Source organism: Salvelinus alpinus, chromosome 15 (genome assembly GCF_045679555.1).
Source record: "Salvelinus alpinus chromosome 15, SLU_Salpinus.1, whole genome shotgun sequence".
In the NCBI taxonomy this organism is placed as follows: domain Eukaryota; kingdom Metazoa; phylum Chordata; class Actinopteri; order Salmoniformes; family Salmonidae; genus Salvelinus; species Salvelinus alpinus.
The window spans coordinates 40,503,713-40,522,801 of NC_092100.1; the positions used below are offsets into that span (position 1 = coordinate 40,503,713).

Genomic DNA, 19,089 nt, shown 5'->3' on the forward strand with positions numbered 1-19,089 from the left:
CAGTGTGTACTGTATGTGTAGGTTAATAAAGCTCCAGCAGTGTGTACTGTATGTGTAGGTTAATAAAGCTCCAGCAGTGTGTACTGTATGTGTAGGTTAATAAAGCTCCAGCAGTGTGTACTGTATGTGTAGGTTAATAAAGCTCCAGCAGTGTGTACTGTATGTGTAGGTTAATAAAGCTCCAGCAGTGTGTACTGTATGTGTAGGTTAATAAAGCTCCAGCAGTGTGTACTGTATGTGCAGGTTAATAAAGCTCCAGCAGTGTGTACTGTATGTGTAGGTTAATAAAGCTCCAGCAGTGTGTACTGTATGTGTAGGTTAATAAAGCTCCAGCAGTGTGTACTGTATGTGTAGGTTAATAAAGCTCCAGCAGTGTGTACTGTATGTGTAGGTTAATAAAGCTCCAGCAGTGTGTACTGTATGTGTAGGTTAATAAAGCTCCAGCAGTGTGTATGTGCAGGTTAATAAAGCTCCAGCAGTGTGTACTGTATGTGTAGGTTAATAAAGCTCCAGCAGTGTGTACTGTATGTGTAGGTTAATAAAGCTCCAGCAGTGTGTACTGTATGTGTAGGTTAATAAAGCTCCAGCAGTGTGTACTGTATGTGTAGGTTAATAAAGCTCCAGCAGTGTGTACTGTATGTGTAGGTTAATAAAGCTCCAGCAGTGTGTACTGTATGTGTAGGTTAATAAAGCTCCAGCAGTGTGTACTGTATGTGTAGGTTAATAAAGCTCCAGCAGTGTGTACTGTATGTGTAGGTTAATAAAGCTCCAGCAGTGTGTACTGTATGTGCAGGTTAATAAAGCTCCAGCAGTGTGTACTGTATGTGTATGTTAATAAAGCTCCAGCAGTGTGTACTGTATGTGTAGGTTAATAAAGCTCCAGCAGTGTGTACTGTATGTATAGGTTAATAAAGCTCCAGCAGTGTGTACTGTATGTGTAGGTTAATAAAGCTCCAGCAGTGTGTACTGTATGTGTAGGTTAATAAAGCTCCAGCAGTGTGTACTGTATGTGTAGGTTAATAAAGCTCCAGCAGTGTGTACTGTATGTGTAGGTTAATAAAGCTCCAGCAGTGTGTACTGTATGTGTAGGTTAATAAAGCTCCAGCAGTGTGTACTGTATGTGTAGGTTAATAAAGCTCCAGCAGTGTGTACTGTATGTGTAGGTTAATAAAGCTCCAGCAGTGTGTACTGTATGTGTAGGTTAATAAAGCTCCAGCAGTGTGTACTGTATGTGCAGGTTAATAAAGCTCCAGCAGTGTGTACTGTATGTGTAGGTTAATAAAGCTCCAGCAGTGTGTACTGTATGTGTAGGTTAATAAAGCTCCAGCAGTGTGTATGTGCAGGTTAATAAAGCTCCAGCAGTGTGTACTGTATGTGTAGGTTAATAAAGCTCCAGCAGTGTGTACTGTATGTGTAGGTTAATAAAGCTCCAGCAGTGTGTACTGTATGTGTAGGTTAATAAAGCTCCAGCAGTGTGTACTGTATGTGTAGGTTAATAAAGCTCCAGCAGTGTGTACTGTATGTGTAGGTTAATAAAGCTCCAGCAGTGTGTACTGTATGTGTAGGTTAATAAAGCTCCAGCAGTGTGTACTGTATGTGTAGGTTAATAAAGCTCCAGCAGTGTGTACTGTATGTGTAGGTTAATAAAGCTCCAGCAGTGTGTACTGTATGTGCAGGTTAATAAAGCTCCAGCAGTGTGTACTGTATGTGTATGTTAATAAAGCTCCAGCAGTGTGTACTGTATGTGTAGGTTAATAAAGCTCCAGCAGTGTGTACTGTATCTATAGGTTAATAAAGCTCCAGCAGTGTGTACTGTATGTGTAGGTTAATAAAGCTCCAGCAGTGTGTAATGTATGTGTAGGTTAATAAAGCTCCAGCAGTGTGTACTGTATGTGTAGGTTAATAAAGCTCCAGCAGTGTGTACTGTATGTGTAGGTTAATAAAGCTCCAGCAGTGTGTACTGTATGTGTAGGTTAATAAAGCTCCAGCAGTGTGTACTGTATGTGTAGGTTAATAAAGCTCCAGCAGTGTGTACTGTATGTGTAGGTTAATAAAGCTCCAGCAGTGTGTACTGTATGTGTAGGTTAATAAAGCTCCAGCAGTGTGTACTGTATGTGCAGGTTAATAAAGCTCCAGCAGTGTGTACTGTATGTGTAGGTTAATAAAGCTCCAGCAGTGTGTACTGTATGTGTAGGTTAATAAAGCTCCAGCAGTGTGTACTGTATGTGTAGGTTAATAAAGCTCCAGCAGTGTGTACTGTATGTGCAGGTTAATAAAGCTCCAGCAGTGTGTACTGTATGTGTAGGTTAATAAAGCTCCAGCAGTGTGTACTGTATGTGCAGGTTAATAAAGCTCCAGCAGTGTGTACTGTATGTGTAGGTTAATAAAGCTCCAGCAGTGTGTACTGTATGTGTAGGTTAATAAAGCTCCAGCAGTGTGTACTGTATGTGTAGGTTAATAAAGCTCCAGCAGTGTGTACTGTATGTGTAGGTTAATAAAGCTCCAGCAGTGTGTACTGTATGTGCAGGTTAATAAAGCTCCAGCAGTGTGTACTGTATGTGTAGGTTAATAAAGCTCCAGCAGTGTGTACTGTATGTGCAGGTTAATAAAGCTCCAGCAGTGTGTACTGTATGTGCAGGTTAATAAAGCACCAGCAGTGTGTACTGTATGTGTAGGTTAATAAAGCTCCAGCAGTGTGTACTGTATGTGTAGGTTAATAAAGCTCCAGCAGTGTGTACTGTATGTGTAGGTTAATAAAGCTCCAGCAGTGTGTACTGTATGTGCAGGTTAATAAAGCTCCAGCAGTGTGTACTGTATGTGTAGGTTAATAAAGCTCCAGCAGTGTGTACTGTATGTGCAGGTTAATAAAGCTCCAGCAGTGTGTACTGTATGTGTAGGTTAATAAAGCTCCAGCAGTGTGTACTGTATGTGCAGGTTAATAAAGCTCCAGCAGTGTGTACTGTATGTGCAGGTTAATAAAGCACCAGCAGTGTGTACTGTATGTGTAGGTTAATAAAGCTCCAGCAGTGTGTACTGTATGTGTAGGTTAATAAAGCTCCACCAGTGTGTACTGTATGTGTAGGTTAATAAAGCTCCAGCAGTGTGTACTGTATGTGTAGGTTAATAAAGCTCCAGCAGTGTGTACTGTATGTGCAGGTTAATAAAGCTCCAGCAGTGTGTACTGTATGTGTAGGTTAATAAAGCTCCAGCAGTGTGTACTGTATGTGTAGGTTAATAAAGCTCCAGCAGTGTGTATGTGCAGGTTAATAAAGCTCCAGCAGTGTGTACTGTATGTGCAGGTTAATAAAGCTCCAGCAGTGTGTACTGTATGTGTAGGTTAATAAAGCTCCAGCAGTGTGTACTGTATGTGCAGGTTAATAAAGCTCCAGCAGTGTGTACTGTATGTGTAGGTTAATAAAGCTCCAGCAGTGTGTACTGTATGTGTAGGTTAATAAAGCTCCAGCAGTGTGTACTGTATGTGTAGGTTAATAAAGCTCCAGCAGTGTGTACTGTATGTGTAGGTTAATAAAGCTCCAGCAGTGTGTACTGTATGTGCAGGTTAATAAAGCTCCAGCAGTGTGTACTGTATGTGTAGGTTAATAAAGCTCCAGCAGTGTGTACTGTATGTGCAGGTTAATAAAGCTCCAGCAGTGTGTACTGTATGTGTAGGTTAATAAAGCTCCAGCAGTGTGTACTGTATGTGTAGGTTAATAAAGCTCCAGCAGTGTGTACTGTATGTGTAGGTTAATAAAGCTCCAGCAGTGTGTACTGTATGTGTAGGTTAATAAAGCTCCAGCAGTGTGTACTGTATGTGCAGGTTAATAAAGCTCCAGCAGTGTGTACTGTATGTGTAGGTTAATAAAGCTCCAGCAGTGTGTACTGTATGTGCAGGTTAATAAAGCTCCAGCAGTGTGTACTGTATGTGTAGGTTAATAAAGCTCCAGCAGTGTGTACTGTATGTGTAGGTTAATAAAGCTCCAGCAGTGTGTACTGTATGTGTAGGTTAATAAAGCTCCAGCAGTGTGTTCTGTATGTGCAGGTTAATAAAGCTCCAGCAGTGTGTACTGTATGTGCAGGTTAATAAAGCACCAGCAGTGTGTACTGTATGTGTAGGTTAATAAAGCTCCACCAGTGTGTACTGTATGTGTAGGTTAATAAAGCTCCAGCAGTGTGTACTGTATGTGTAGGTTAATAAAGCTCCAGCAGTGTGTACTGTATGTGCAGGTTAATAAAGCTCCAGCAGTGTGTACTGTATGTGTAGGTTAATAAAGCTCCAGCAGTGTGTACTGTATGTGTAGGTTAATAAAGCTCCAGCAGTGTGTATGTGCAGGTTAATAAAGCTCCAGCAGTGTGTACTGTATGTGCAGGTTAATAAAGCTCCAGCAGTGTGTACTGTATGTGTAGGTTAATAAAGCTCCAGCAGTGTGTACTGTATGTGCAGGTTAATAAAGCTCCAGCAGTGTGTACTGTATGTGCAGGTTAATAAAGCTCCAGCAGTGTGTACTGTATGTGTAGGTTAATAAAGCTCCAGCAGTGTGTACTGTATGTGTAGGTTAATAAAGCACCAGCAGTGTGTACTGTATGTGTAGGTTAATAAATCTCCAGCAGTGTGTACTGTATGTGTAGGTTAATAAAGCTCCAGCAGTGTGTACTGTATGTGCAGGTTAATAAAGCTCCAGCAGTGTGTACTGTATGTGTAGGTTAATACATCTCCAGCAGTGTGTACTGTATGTGTAGGTTAATAAAGCTCCAACAGTGTGTACTGTATGTGCAGGTTAATAAAGCTCCAGCAGTGTGTACTGTATGTGTAGGTTAATAAAGCTCCAGCAGTGTGTACTGTATGTGTAGGTTAATAAAGCTCCAGCAGTGTGTACTGTATGTGTAGGTTAATAAAGCTCCAGCAGTGTGTACTGTATGTGTAGGTTAATAAAGCTCCAGCAGTGTGTACTGTATGCGTAGGTTAATAAAGCTCCAGCAGTGTGTACTGTATGTGTAGGTTAATAAAGCTCCAGCAGTGTGTACTGTATGTGTAGGTTAATAAAGCTCCAGCAGTGTGTACTGTATGTGTAGGTTAATAAAGCTCCAGCAGTGTGTACTGTATGTGTAGGTTAATAAAGCTCCAGCAGTGTGTACTGTATGTGTAGGTTAATAAAGCTCCAGCAGTGTGTACTGTATGTGCAGGTTAATAAAGCTCCAGCAGTGTGTACTGTATGTGCAGGTTAATAAAGCTTCAGCAGTGTGTACTGTATGTGTAGGTTAATAAAGCTCCAGCAGTGTGTACTGTATGTGCAGGTTAATAAAGCTCCAGCAGTGTGTACTGTATGTGCAGGTTAATAAAGCACCAGCAGTGTGTACTGTATGTGTAGGTTAATAAAGCTCCAGCAGTGTGTACTGTATGTGTAGGTTAATAAAGCTCCAGCAGTGTGTACTGTATGTGCAGGTTAATAAAGCTCCAGCAGTGTGTACTGTATGTGCAGGTTAATAAAGCACCAGCAGTGTGTACTGTATGTGTAGGTTAATAAATCTCCAGCAGTGTGTACTGTATGTGCAGGTTAATAAAGCTCCAGCAGTGTGTACTGTATGTGCATGTGCAGGTTAATAAATCTTCAGCAGTGTGTACTGTATGTGTAGGTTAATAAAGCTCCAGCAGTGTGTACTGTATGTGCAGGTTAATAAAGCTCCAGCAGTGTGTACTGTATGTGCAGGTTAATAAAGCACCAGCAGTGTGTACTGTATGTGTAGGTTAATAAAGCTCCAGCAGTGTGTACTGTATGTGCAGGTTAATAAAGCTCCAGCAGTGTGTACTGTATGTGCAGGTTAATAAAGCTCCAGCAGTGTGTACTGTATGTGTAGGTTAATAAAGCTCCAGCAGTGTGTACTGTATGTGCAGGTTAATAAAGCTCCAGCAGTGTGTACTGTATGTGTAGGTTAATAAAGCTCTAGCAGCTGTATGAGGCTGACAGCCTTGCTGGCCTTGGAGACGTTTCTACAGGCCAGGATCACATGGGCCCCATGGAGGGCAAACGACTTGGCTGTCTCAAAACCTACACACAGAGGGAGGGAGGGAGGGAGGGAGGGAGGGAGGGAGGGAGGGAGGGAGGGAGGGAGGGAGGGAGGGAGGGAGGGAGGGAGCAACATAGAGAGGAAAAGAGTGAGACAGGGAGAGGAGGGAGACAGAGTAATGCTTTAAAGATGAGTTATTTTGGGAGATAATGTGGAGATACTCAGGGCAGTTGACTGTGAAGGGGTAAAAGATGGGTTAGAATCCATATCTATGTTGCATATAATTTATATCACTGAGGAGGGAGCCAAAGGGTCGACTGGGGAAAGTTAATCATGTCTCTGTGAAGTGATGACACTGATTGAATTAATGTGGTTCAGGGCTTCACCCGCTAGTCCCCGATACAGTTATAGGAAACCAACCACAAGCCATCTCAGAAGGTATCACTATCCACTGACTGTACTGAGAGAAACATCGAGATTCATATTGGTTGGAGTGGTAATGTGGTATTAATTATACTAGCAATAATAACAATGATGTTGATGATATGGTTAACAACGGAAGTTATAGAGAAGACAACTAGAAAATCAGAACCATTCAAATGACTTGAGAAGAACTTCCATATCAAACCTTGGTGTGATATTCTAGCACTTCAAAGACTGACTGATAAGAACATTTTTGACATGAAAAGTTGTTCTGATAGGAACTGGATTTATCCAACTCATGTAGTCACGATAAAACGAACAAAAAAAACAAGATAGAGACAGAAGTTATTTTCCAAGTTTGCAGTCTAAATGGGTCATTTCAACCCAGAGGTAGAATTCATTTACAAGATTAACTTTTCCTTAAATCATATATTTATTTCTTGTTAAGAAGTCGATATTAACAGCGTGCAATAAACCGTTCAGTATCCACTCATTTACACATCTTTAATAAACAGAAACAGACACACACACACACACGTAGAGTGGTGAGTGACAGACCGATAGGGCAGGTTTGTGCACACTAAGTGGTTGTGGCGGAGAGGAGCAGAGAGGAGGCACGGCAGACAGCCAGTATCACAGCCAGCGTGGATTAAAACCAACCGGTAATTAGATTAGGTCTTAATCTGATTTTCATTAAGTGGAGACCTAGGAGGCCTAATTGTGAGTGGAGTGTTAAATAGTAATATCTATTAAAACTGTAAATTGGAGTGGGATTGGAGGGGCTCTCTGACAACTGAAGCATGGAATGAAATGATATGACACCTTACTAGGAGTAAGAGAGAGAGAGCGCTGCCTGTGCTAATGGTCCCCTCACAATAATAACCACATGAAAGAAGTAGAAGAGTTGCACTCTGACGTTTGGATAAAAATAGTAGATAAACACTTTTGAAAAAGTGTTTGAACAGGCATACTTACATACCAAGTGTACTCTATCTATTTCTCTCCTCCACCCCCCCTGCAGTTAAAATACAATGTGAGAATTATTACATAATATGTGAAAGTTTCTCAAACAATATCTGATTTACGTTAAACAAAGAACCGGAAAGCAACAAACCCAAGGTTGGACATAAACTTACAAATTATAAACAGCAATCAGAACAGGACGGCAGGCAGGCAGGCATGCTACAGCTTAAACAACGATTATTCCATCCTGTCTAAATTGAACAAGAACACTGGCAGCTGGGTAAACAACGCCACCTCACACTCACTTGTTGTGTGTACCAAGCATGAAAGTGAAATTAATCGACACCAGTGTTTTCCATAATGGAGTACAAATTAGAATTTGGCAGCAACAACAACAACATGGGCGAGGGAGCTGTGTTTTCTTCATGACAAATAACAAGGACTTGACATTAATTGTGAAATAACGAGAATGACGTTGGTTTACAGAGGCTTCCCGCCCTCACGCCTGTGTTTCCCTTGGTGCCGAGATTAGTTCCTGGTCAGGTGAACAACAGGGGAGGTTATTTAGCGTGGCACCCAGACTGTAGAACATGACAGGAGGTCAGGCTGAGGTGTGTTCTACTCAGGGATATAAAGAGGCCATGTAATACTCCTCAGCAAGCGTTTAGAGGGAAACACAAAGCACATTTTTCGGGCTGGTTACCCAGACCCAGATGAAGCCTACTCCAGGATTAAAAAGCATTCTCAATGGAGAAGTTTCCTTAACAGTGCTTATAATCCAGACTACCAGCAAATGAGGACCAGAGAGTTACAGCAACTTTGCTCAGATTCACAGCCTCCATCATTATAATACTGTATTACTACTGTATTGTATAACCAGTGTGAAATCTCTATGAACCAGTGGGTGGATGCTCTGCATGGTACATTAGGATCCTGGCCATCCTGATATCCCCAATAATGAGTGTGATTTAACGCTCTGTTTGTCCATATTCCCTCCGTACACAGGTGTATTGGCTCAGCCTAATGAGATCATTACCAGTAAACCTGTTTATTTGGCAAATGGAAAAACAACTCTGCTCCAAAGGAGCATTTAAGTAAAATGAGTTGTGTTGATTTGGGCAAAGAGAGCTCAAATCAGATTCTCTCCCTCCCTCCCTCTCAAACAGATTGGTGCCTCCTCCACACCTGCTCTTATGAGCGCTCTAATTCTCCTCCATTCCAACTGCAGCCCTTCCATTAGTCCCAGGGAGGTGGTGTCACCCCAAAAGTGGGATGTATGGTTTGTAATTACAGCCCAGGGGTGAGTTGTTCCAACTGAGAGGCCTGGAGTGCTTCTATTACCCCTGGCCTGGCCCCTCTTAACCCCCACCTTGCCCCACACACTCCCCTCATGCTCCACATTGCATGGCCTTTCACACACACCTCCATGACCCCTCCCCACTCCCCCTGTGACCACCTACAACTCCCACCGCAATCTCTCATCAAGACCTCCCATCACACTGGTCACCTCAGCCTTTACTTTACCTTTACACACACAGACAGACTTCATCATGGCCTCCAATAACACCGGTCAACCCTGTCCCTACGGTAACAGGTTACACACACACACATCACTGTCATCAAAATCCGCCCTCCCCTTCCCGTAGCTTTCATCTCATCATCCCCACACCGTAAACCCGATGGGTCTATAAACTACTTGACTACACACAATAACCCAGTAGCCTTTCATTTGATTCCACTGAGGGGCTTTAAGCACATATATGTATTCCATCCTCTCTCTAACCATTCCAGTTAAATTATATTAGAGCTGTAATCATTATCGAACCCTCCTGGCCTCCAGCGCAATTCCCTCACATGTTACACCAGTTTGGGTCTGCGTTGTGAATTTGATCCAAGGTTAATAAAGTTGAATAATTTGACTAACCAACCATAACTGGTTCTCATTATGAAGCCAATAAACATCTTCCTCAGAGAGGACATGAAATGCCTGTTGTAAAGCTCAATTTCCTCAGTTAGAATAACACCAGTTATCTCCAAGGAGGAGACAGAGGACTTTACACAAGAGATTGTCCCACAGTGAAGATGTATACATACACGCAAGCTTGTTTGCACAAATACAGTGTATACACACACACACAGACCCACACCCATTACAAACTTGCACTGCATGCCCCCGTCTCCAGGAGCATCTTCTTATGCATCTACTTCCTCCTAGTCAATCCCAGTATGAATAATGAATCCCCTCCTTACCAAGCAGTGGGTTTAACGCATGGCTGGGCCACTCTTTAAGGGCTCCTTATTCACAAACAGCAGTGGTGCAGTAAATACCAGGGCTTTGCTGCCAATTTAATGGCAGTTATGTTTGACAAATCTGCCTCAATCTAATGCTCCATCACAAAGCCTGGCATTGGGCTTAATCTGCACACTGAGCCTCACTCCTCTCTGCTCCGCAACTGGCTGCATCAGTTTAGTGATATGTCCTTCCAGAGAGAGGAGAAAGCAGGCCTAGCTCATAATCCACACAACACAGGGATCAACACAAACACTGAACAATGACACTCTTTCATGAATAACAAATAACATTTAAAGACCTAAAACACTAAGGGAATGATGTTCAGAGATAGAGATATATGCTACATCTTTCAGTCCCTAATACCTTGTTATTCACTAGTTGTCCCTCCTTCTAACTCTCCTCTGCTTCTTACTGTGACATTGATCCACCACCAACACCATGTGAAATTCACAGCATGAATGAGACAGGGGGCTTTCCCAGGTCTCTCTCACACACACACACACACACACGCACGCACGCACGCACGCACGCACGCACGCACGCACGCACGCACGCACACACACACACACACACGCGCGCGACTGGGGAAAGCTATTTAGATACAATTCTCAGCTTGTTCAGACACTTTAGACAAAGTACCACAACTGTAAACCAGCAATCTAAAATGTCCTCTATAAAATCTTGCAATTCATGTCCAATTGAAATCAAACCACAAATCATGCACACAAAAAATCTATGTTATCCCAGTGAAATGAAATGTTCAGCAAACGTTAGAAATTAAACGTACATCTTAATAAAAAATAAATGAATCAAACTGATAAAAAATAATAAGAATTCAATAATCCTTTTACAGAAGTCTTATTTGTGGAGCCCGTCCTGATGGATATGGATGGGTTGCATGTAGTCCTGCTGTAGTGAGACAGAGAGGGTCACTAGGACCATAACTAACCATTACTAAACCATATGTCATATTATCAAGTTAATAACATGACACCCCAGAGACCTACACTCCACCCATGAGCACACACAGGCCCTACAGAGTATCTAGCGCACACATATAACACTGTGTATGGATATAGATATTCCATACACATATAACACTGTGTATGGATGTAGATATTCCATACACATATAACACTGTGTATGGATGTAGATATTCCATACACATATAACACTGTGTATGGATGTAGATATTCCATACACATATAACACTGTGTATGGATGTAGATATTCCATACACATATATGCTTCGCCTCATTCACATGTTTTATTGTCAGTAGTGAAGATATGATAGAAACAGAACCTGTCACAATGTTCAGTATGGATGAGAATAGCCTTAACAGGTGTGAACATGCAGAGGACAAAGTGTTGACAGTTGTCAGGTTTAGTATTATGAAGCACTATCAATAAAACTTGTAATAAAAGTTTTTTTTTAAAGGTGACAACAATATTGATGGGCTCTCAGAATTTGAACAGAGGAGACTACCTTCCCCTGGACCATGCAGAACCGCTACAAATAATGCTAACAATCAGTGATGTAGTGGTAAAAAATATATATATATATAGGTGGGTAAACTGATCACTGGTTGCAGTGAAGAAAGTAACGCTCCCCATACTTTCAATGGATTTTTCCACAAAAGGTGGTTAAACTGTTGGGCAAAACAAAAGATGGTTAAACTGTTAGGCAAAACAAAAGATGGTTAAACTGTTGGGCAAAACAAAAGGTGGTTAAACTGTTAGGCAAAACAAAAGGTGGTTAAACTGTTAGGCAAAACAAAAGATGGTTAAACTGTTGGGCAAAACAAAAGATGGTTAAACTGTTAGGCAAAACAAAAGATGGTTAAACTGTTAGGCAAAACAAAAGATGGTTAAACTGTTGGGCAAAACAAAAGATGGTTAAACTGTTGGGCAAAACAAAAGATGGTTAAACTGTTGGGCAAAACAAAAGATGGTTAAACTGTTGGGCAAAACAAAAGATGGTTAAACTGTTAGGCAAAACAAAAGGTGGTTAAACTGTTAGGCAAAACAAAAGATGGTTAAACTGTTAGGCAAAACAAAAGATGGTTAAACTGTTAGGCAAAACAAAAGGTGGTTAAACTGTTAGGCAAAACAAAAGATGGTTAAACTGTTGGGCAAAACAAAAGATGGTTAAACTGTTAGGCAAAACAAAAGATGGTTAAACTGTTAGGCAAAACAAAAGATGGTTAAACTGTTAGGCAAAACAAAAGATGGTTAAACTGTTAGGCAAAACAAAAGATGGTTAAACTGTTAGGCAAAACAAAAGCTGGTTAAACTGTTAGGCAAAACAAAAGATGGTTAAACTGTTAGGCAAAACAAAAGATGGTTAAACTGTTGGGCAAAACAAAAGGTGTTTAAAGTGTGTATACTTGTGTTTACCCTCTAGTTCTCCTTTTCTGCTCCCAGTGACTGTAGCCCTTTAAAGGAAGCATGAGTTTTTACTCACCAAAGTGAGTCACACAATGTTTGAACACAATGTGGTCAAAGACTTAGTAACTTGGTTGTAGTCACGATCTGGTTACCTTCTTGTTGCGGTTTTACATATATATTAACTTATTTCTAGAGATCTTCTAAACTACCCACAATGCACTATTTATCAACGTCATATGGAAAATCTACTCTGCATTAGCTAGCTAGAGCTGGCTAATGTTAGCCACTAGCCATGCAGACCGAGTGTTGGCAGAGGTGAGCTTCAATCCACCAATCACAAGGAGGTGTGATGTAAACAACCAATCAGATTTCCCACACGTGGGGGCCACATGATCCTGCTCGGCTGCTCTGCTCCTGCACCAGCAAGCTTGCCTTTGCCTCAAAAGGAACGTGGAAAATGTTTTCCTGCCTGCTCTAAATGTTTAGTAACTCAGCTGCTCTTCGTTTATTTTTCATCCTCCAATTTGTTTGGTCAACTTTTTGGCCTGTTCTCTGTGAAATAGGCTACCAGAGTTTTTCAACCTTGGCTTAGTACTAGCGTGCTACAGTAGCTGACTAACTGTGCTGTTGTGATAATTTCCATCTGCCTGGAGCCTTCCTCCAATCTCTGTCTTATTGTTGATGCTTCCCCTCGTTACCTGTGCCCAATGCCGCCTCTGGATTATTGCCTCTGGAATCAATCTACTTTGGATTTACCTCACTATACTGGATTAGCTGGCCCTCCCTCGGCCTGTGAAATGGCCTCTCCTTCTGAAGCCCCTCTCTCCTTGGCGCTTCTTTGGTAGCTAACTCAGCCGTCAATCGGTAAGTCTCCGCTCTCTATAGCTTATATCTGCTGGCTTTTTTGTGTGTGTTCTGTGGGTTCCTACCTGTGCTAGACTAGTTGGTGTTGTTCTCTGGCTTACTACATACAGTTGAAGTCGGAAGTTTACATACACCTTAGCCAAATACATTTCAACTCAGTTTTTCACAATTCCTGACATTTAATCCTAGTAAAGAGTCCCTGTCTTAGGTCAGTTAGGATCACCACTTTATTTTAAGAATGTGAAATGTCAGAATGATATTAGAGAGAATGATTTATTTCAGATTTTATTTATTTCATCACATTCCCAGTGGGTCAGAAGTTTACATACACTCAATTAGTATTTGGTAGCATTGCCTTTAAATTGTTTAACTTGGGTCAAACGTTTCATGTAGCCTTCCACAAGCTTCCCACAATAAGTTGGGTGAATTTTGGCCCATTCCTACTGACAGAGCTGGTGTAACTGAGTCAGGCTTGTAGGCCTCATTGCTCGCACACGCCTTTTCAGTTCTGCCCACAAATTTTCAATAAGATTGAGGTCAGGGCTTTGTGATGGACACTCCAATACCTTGACTTTGTTGTCAAGCCATTTTGCCACAACTTTGGAAGTATGCTTGGGGTCATTGTCTATTTTGAAGACCCATTTGCGACTAAGCTTTAACTTCCTGACTGATGTCTTGAGATGTTGCCTCAATATATCCACAATTTTCCGTCCTCATGATGCCATCTATTTTGTGAAGTGCACCAGTCCCTCCTGCTGCAAAGTACCCCCACAACATGATGCTGTGCTTCACAACCGTGCTTCACGGTTGGGATGGTGTTCTTCGGCTTGCAAGCCTCCACCTTTTTCCTCCAAACATAATGATGGTCATTATGGGCAAACAGTTCTATTTTATTTTTATTTTTATTTTTTATTTTTTTTATCCCCTTTTATCACCAATTTTCATGGTATCCAATCGCTAGTAATTACTATCTTGTCTCATCGCTACAACTCCCGTACGGCCTCGGGAGAGACGAAGGTCGAAAGCCATGCGTCCTCCGAAGCACAACCCAACCAAGCCGCACTGCTTCTTAATACAGCGCGCCTCCAGCCCGGAAGCCAGCCGCACCAATGTGTCGGAGGAAACACCGTGCACCTGGCCCCCTCGGTTAGCGCGCACTGCGCGCGGCCCGCCACAGGAGTCGCTGGAGCGCGATGAGACAAGGATATCCCTACCGGCCAAACCCTCCCTAACCCGGACGACGCTAGGCCAATTGTGCGTCGCCCCACGGACCTCCCGGTCGCGGCCGGCTGCGACAGAGCCTGGGCGCGAACCCAGAGACTCTGGTGGCGCAGCTAGCACTGCGATGCAGTGCCCTAGACCACTGCGCCACCCGGGAGGCCTAAAAACAGTTATATTTTTGTTTCATCAGACGAGAAGACATTTCTCCAAAAAGTTTGATCTTTGTCCCCGTGTGCAGTTGCAAACAGTAGTCTGGCTTTTTTATGAAGGTTTTTGAGCAGTGGCTTCTTCCTTGCTGAGCGGCCTTTCAGGTTATGTCAATATAGGACTCGTTTTACTGTGGATATAGATACTTTTGTACCTGTTTCCTCCAGCATCTTCACAAGGTCCTTTGCTGTTGTTCTGGGATTGATTTGCACTTTTTGCACCAAAGTATGTTCATCTCTAGGAGACAGAACACGTCTCCTTCCTGAGTGGTATGACGGCTGCGTGGTCCCATGGTGTTTATACAAGCGCACTATTGTTTGTACAGATGAACGTGGTACCTTCATGCCAGACTTGTGGAGGTCTACAAAAAAAAATCCGGAGGTCTTGGCTGATTACTTTTGATTTTCCCATGATGTCAAGCAAAGAGGCACTGAGTTTGAAGGTAGGCCTTGAAATACATCCACAGGTACACCTCCAATTGACTCAAATGATGTCAATTAGCCTATCAGAAGCTTCTAAAGCTATGACATCATTTTCTGGAATTTTCCAAGCTGTTTAAAGGCACAGTCAACTTAGTGTATGTAAACTTCTGACACACTGGAATTGTGATACAGTGAATTATGAGTCTGTAAACAATTGTTGGAAAAATGACTTGTTTCATGCACAAATAGATGTCCTAACAGACTTGCCAAAACTATAGTTTGTTAGCAAGAAATGTGTGGAGTGGTTGAAATGACTGCAACCTAAGTGTATGTAAACTTCCGACTTCAACTGTAGCTATGTCAACCGTGGTAGTTGGCCAACTAGCCTAGTTAGCTGGCTAGGCTAGCTAGCAGGCTAAAATAACTAAGTTTAGCTGGCTGGCTGGCTTGCTAAGATAACTGCATATACTGGTAGCATTATTTTGTTTTAACTGGGTAGATGGTGTTATGTATTTCCAAAACGTTGGTTTATGCTAATGTGGTGGTAAGCAACTGGCTGACTCATGCAGTGCGAAAGTAACGTTAGCAGGCTGTTAGGACTAATGTTAGCAGGCTAGTAGGGCTAACGTTACCAGGCTAGTTGGCTGGCAACCATGCAAGCTGATTTGAAACAAGAAATTCAGAAAGTATTCGCTTGTAAGTTGGCTGACAATTTGATTGAAAACAGTGCATTAAGTGCTAATAAGTGAAAAAGCATTAGTACTAATAGTACTAATGATTTAGTTTAATTTGAAGTTATACACTTGAAGTTATTTCTGTTAGAGTTTACATTACAGGGAATAGGCTGGCTTGCCGGGTCCTCCATAGTACGTCACAACCAGCAAAAAACATTTTCCCGGCATGACTTCGGCATTCTTCGGTTTTATGTAATAACTAGAAAAATAGAAAAGTGAGGTGTAACTTCGCATTGGGACTTTTGATGGATATACTATGTTACATATACTATGCAAATCCATGTTACATGAGGTTACGTTTATGCTACCTACCCTTTAAAGACAAGCAGTACAGTGGAGCCTCGGCCTGTAATTACAGTAACTGTGTAGAGTTAGTTAGTTGAATGGAGGATAATGAAGGCTAGAGCAAGGGCTATTAATGGGGATGGATGGGATGCTTGAGTCAGGATCACAGTCACTACAGGATCAATGGTACACATACAGGTGGACCGGAGGGCTAGAGAACACTACCTTTACACAGAGAGAGAAAGAGAGAGAGATAGGGGGAAAGAGAGAGAGACAGTGACCATTCATTTCCATTACTGCAATTAAAGACACAATAGGGGTTCTTACTAGTTTTTAAATTACAAAGGAGGGAGGGAGAAAAGAAGACTAATGCTGTGAATACAGAACAGTGATCACATTAACGAGACGCACCACAGTCCTGTATCACCTTCCAGCAATATTACCAGCGCCTATTCAGGCCTGTTCACAAAACCATACCGCATTACATTTCATGCATAAATGGCCTCGTATATGTACATTCCCCATGCATTAAGAGCTAAATTAACACAGTAAAATGGAAACATGTAATTTAAATAAAAGCCCGCTAACGTTATAGTGAAAAATAAATGTCATCGTATTGCCTGTTGAAACAATCCCCTTGACCAAATGAATGGGCACTATTGATGCAATTAAAATTCCCACTGTGTCTAGTCAATTGGCATAAGCACATTTCACACATAGGCCATGGGGATGTCAAGAGAGCTCGCTACTGGTGGCAATTACTATTGGCATACTGTTCATTATAGCAGATTAATTAATATACAGTACACTGGGAGAAAAGTGGAGGATAAAGGTACATGTAAATGTGTGTTCATTAGACATTGACACTTCAGAAAAAACATTGAACTGTAGACAATATTAGTAATAATAATAATATCAATAGGTTATTTTGTTTAGAATTGTGTCTGATACTTTTTGATAATTTTAACTGAAAAACAAAAACTCCCCGTCACTGAGGAAAATAAACTAGAGACAGGGCTCAATGCATCACAGTTATTCAGAATCAATGGACCAACAGCGAAACCTATAGTTAAAATATCAAAGTGTGTTTTTGATAGATTATATATTCTTAAAGCGGCAATCTGCAGTTCGAACAATAACGATGCCACCAGCCACTGATTTGGTAAACATCTGAGGGATGGGGGTAGAGAAATGTAACCACTCAAATTCATAGATAGAGCTATGGACACAAGGACTGACCATTCATGATTTAAAATGTATAGTTTTAACCATGTTTTGAGGCTATACAGTGTTTGTTTATATTTAAATTGTTTACAAAACAAAAACAAAATAAAACAGGCTTATATTTTGGGTTCTGATGGGGTACAACAGTTAAACTAAGGTCATTAAGCATTTATAAGTTATATTCATCAAGAGGTACTGGGTATATATATCAATAATTCATATGTCCAAAAATGGATGTACCAATCACAGATTGCCCCTTTAAGAGAAACAAAAGGACCGACGTGTGTAAAGCTCAGTGTACTATTCTGATCGCCACATTCCATCTGAAAGAGCTTCTGTGCCCTCTTGTGGACAAAAAAAAAAACACCATCTCACTCACTGGAAAGTGTCTTGGCAAGAGGACTATAAACTAAATCAGCTTTATCCAGTTGACAATAGGTATTTTGTGACAGTAGGCCTATATGTTTTTGCATTTGACTAGTCCATTCTTACGTGGTAAAAGTTGTTTCCCTCGAATGACTTCAACGTGATAGCCAGAGTCTTGTATTTTGTTCTAGACTATGTGTTCCTTGTTGTTTTGTTCCATCTTGAGAACAACGGGTACAAACTTGACAGTGGTGCAGAACCCCTGGCCCAAAGTAATATATATATATTAAGGATAGGAAGGAAGGATGGGTAGTCATTAAGGATGGGAAGCTAAGTGCTGAGAAAGTCTGCAACCTCTCCTGTTCAGTCAGTCGGAAGTGTTGACCATTATAAATCTGAAAACAACAACACTGTAGTGATATACTCACTCCATTTGCAAAGCCAGAACTTTAGGAAGAGGAATGATTTGAATATAAAGACAATTAACGATTTTATGTTTGTTTAATTTCCCTTGCGCTGTCATTATCTCCCTGCAACTGAAGCGGTGACTGTGGATGAATAGCTTCTACTTGTGCTAATTTACACAGAGATGAGGAGGAAATGCATTTGTTTCCAAGGCCATTATACAGTGAGCCATGCAATTGCTCGCCACAAATGGCCGTCATTCATTACAGTTAACAATGACATCCAATTCAGCTCAGTTAATGAACTTCAATACAATCATGTTGGGTAATCATGTTGGGAATGATTTGTTCAGTGTAAGTGTATCATTTTGGAGGTTAATGTTGATGAATGCCTGGTTTTAAAGAGATACAATTAAGCTTTGGCTTGCAGGGGAAGACAGAGAAGCACTGTCGGGACTGGACTAAAAAGACTGCGGTGCAATACCCCCACCTACTGGTGAAATAATGAAGGTGCACTTCCTAACTATCAAGGCATAAATACAGTAAGTTAATTACACACAGACACATGTGCACTGCACACACACAGTGCTAAACTCACCGATGCCAGAGTTGCCCCCGGTGATGAGGACCACCCTGTCTGAGAGGTTGCAACCCTGCAGGATCTCCAGGGCTGCTGTGTTACTATCGTAACGCTTCGGCTTCACCAGCACATCCTCCACCGTGAATGCCTGCCGTGGGTCAAAGTAGGTATTCCTCTTGTTAATGTGACTGTTAGGGAAGGGGGAAGGGGAGAGGGAAGCATGAAGGAGAGAGAGAATGAGGGGCGGGGAGTAAGTTTCATGTTGTATGAACTTGCGATAACTATTAAGCTAAGTGGTTGTAAGCATGCTCCGAGAGGTCTCTCTCTACTGAAACAAGGCCTCATGAACAGTCTCAGGCAGGCAGTGGGGCATAGATAGGCTGCTCACAGCCATGGGTCAAAAGACTTTACACTGCTATTTACCTGGTATTAAATAGGAAATGCACAAACAATTGCTACTTTCTGGTACATTCTTATATGAAATGGTGCTCATTGGAATGAATCCCAAAGAAACAAACAAGTAATTAGGTTGTCACTGTGTAATTATCATGTTACCTTGTAATTTATTAGTAAATGCCTGGTAAATGTATGTACTGTCAAATAAAGTGATTATTTTCATTTTTTACTGCCACGTCTTAGCTTGCTAGTTGTTCAGGATATCAGGAAAGAGGATCTGTCCTTTATCGTCTGTCTCCTGCTCCCATCCACATGG

General features: G+C 41.6%; 1 protein-coding gene across 1 annotated transcript; it reads right to left on the bottom strand.

Moving 5' to 3' along the window:
* Positions 1–5,928: 5,928 nt before the first annotated feature.
* Positions 5,929–18,771, bottom strand: LOC139539330 (WW domain-containing oxidoreductase-like). The gene is made up of 3 exons (XM_071342153.1): positions 18,707–18,771; positions 18,396–18,565; positions 5,929–6,044 (listed from the first exon to the last, which is right to left on the bottom strand). The coding sequence occupies exons 1-3, from the start codon at positions 18,769–18,771 to the stop codon at positions 5,929–5,931; spliced, it is 351 nt and encodes a 116-aa protein (XP_071198254.1).
* Between the last annotated feature and the right edge of the window lie 318 nt (positions 18,772–19,089).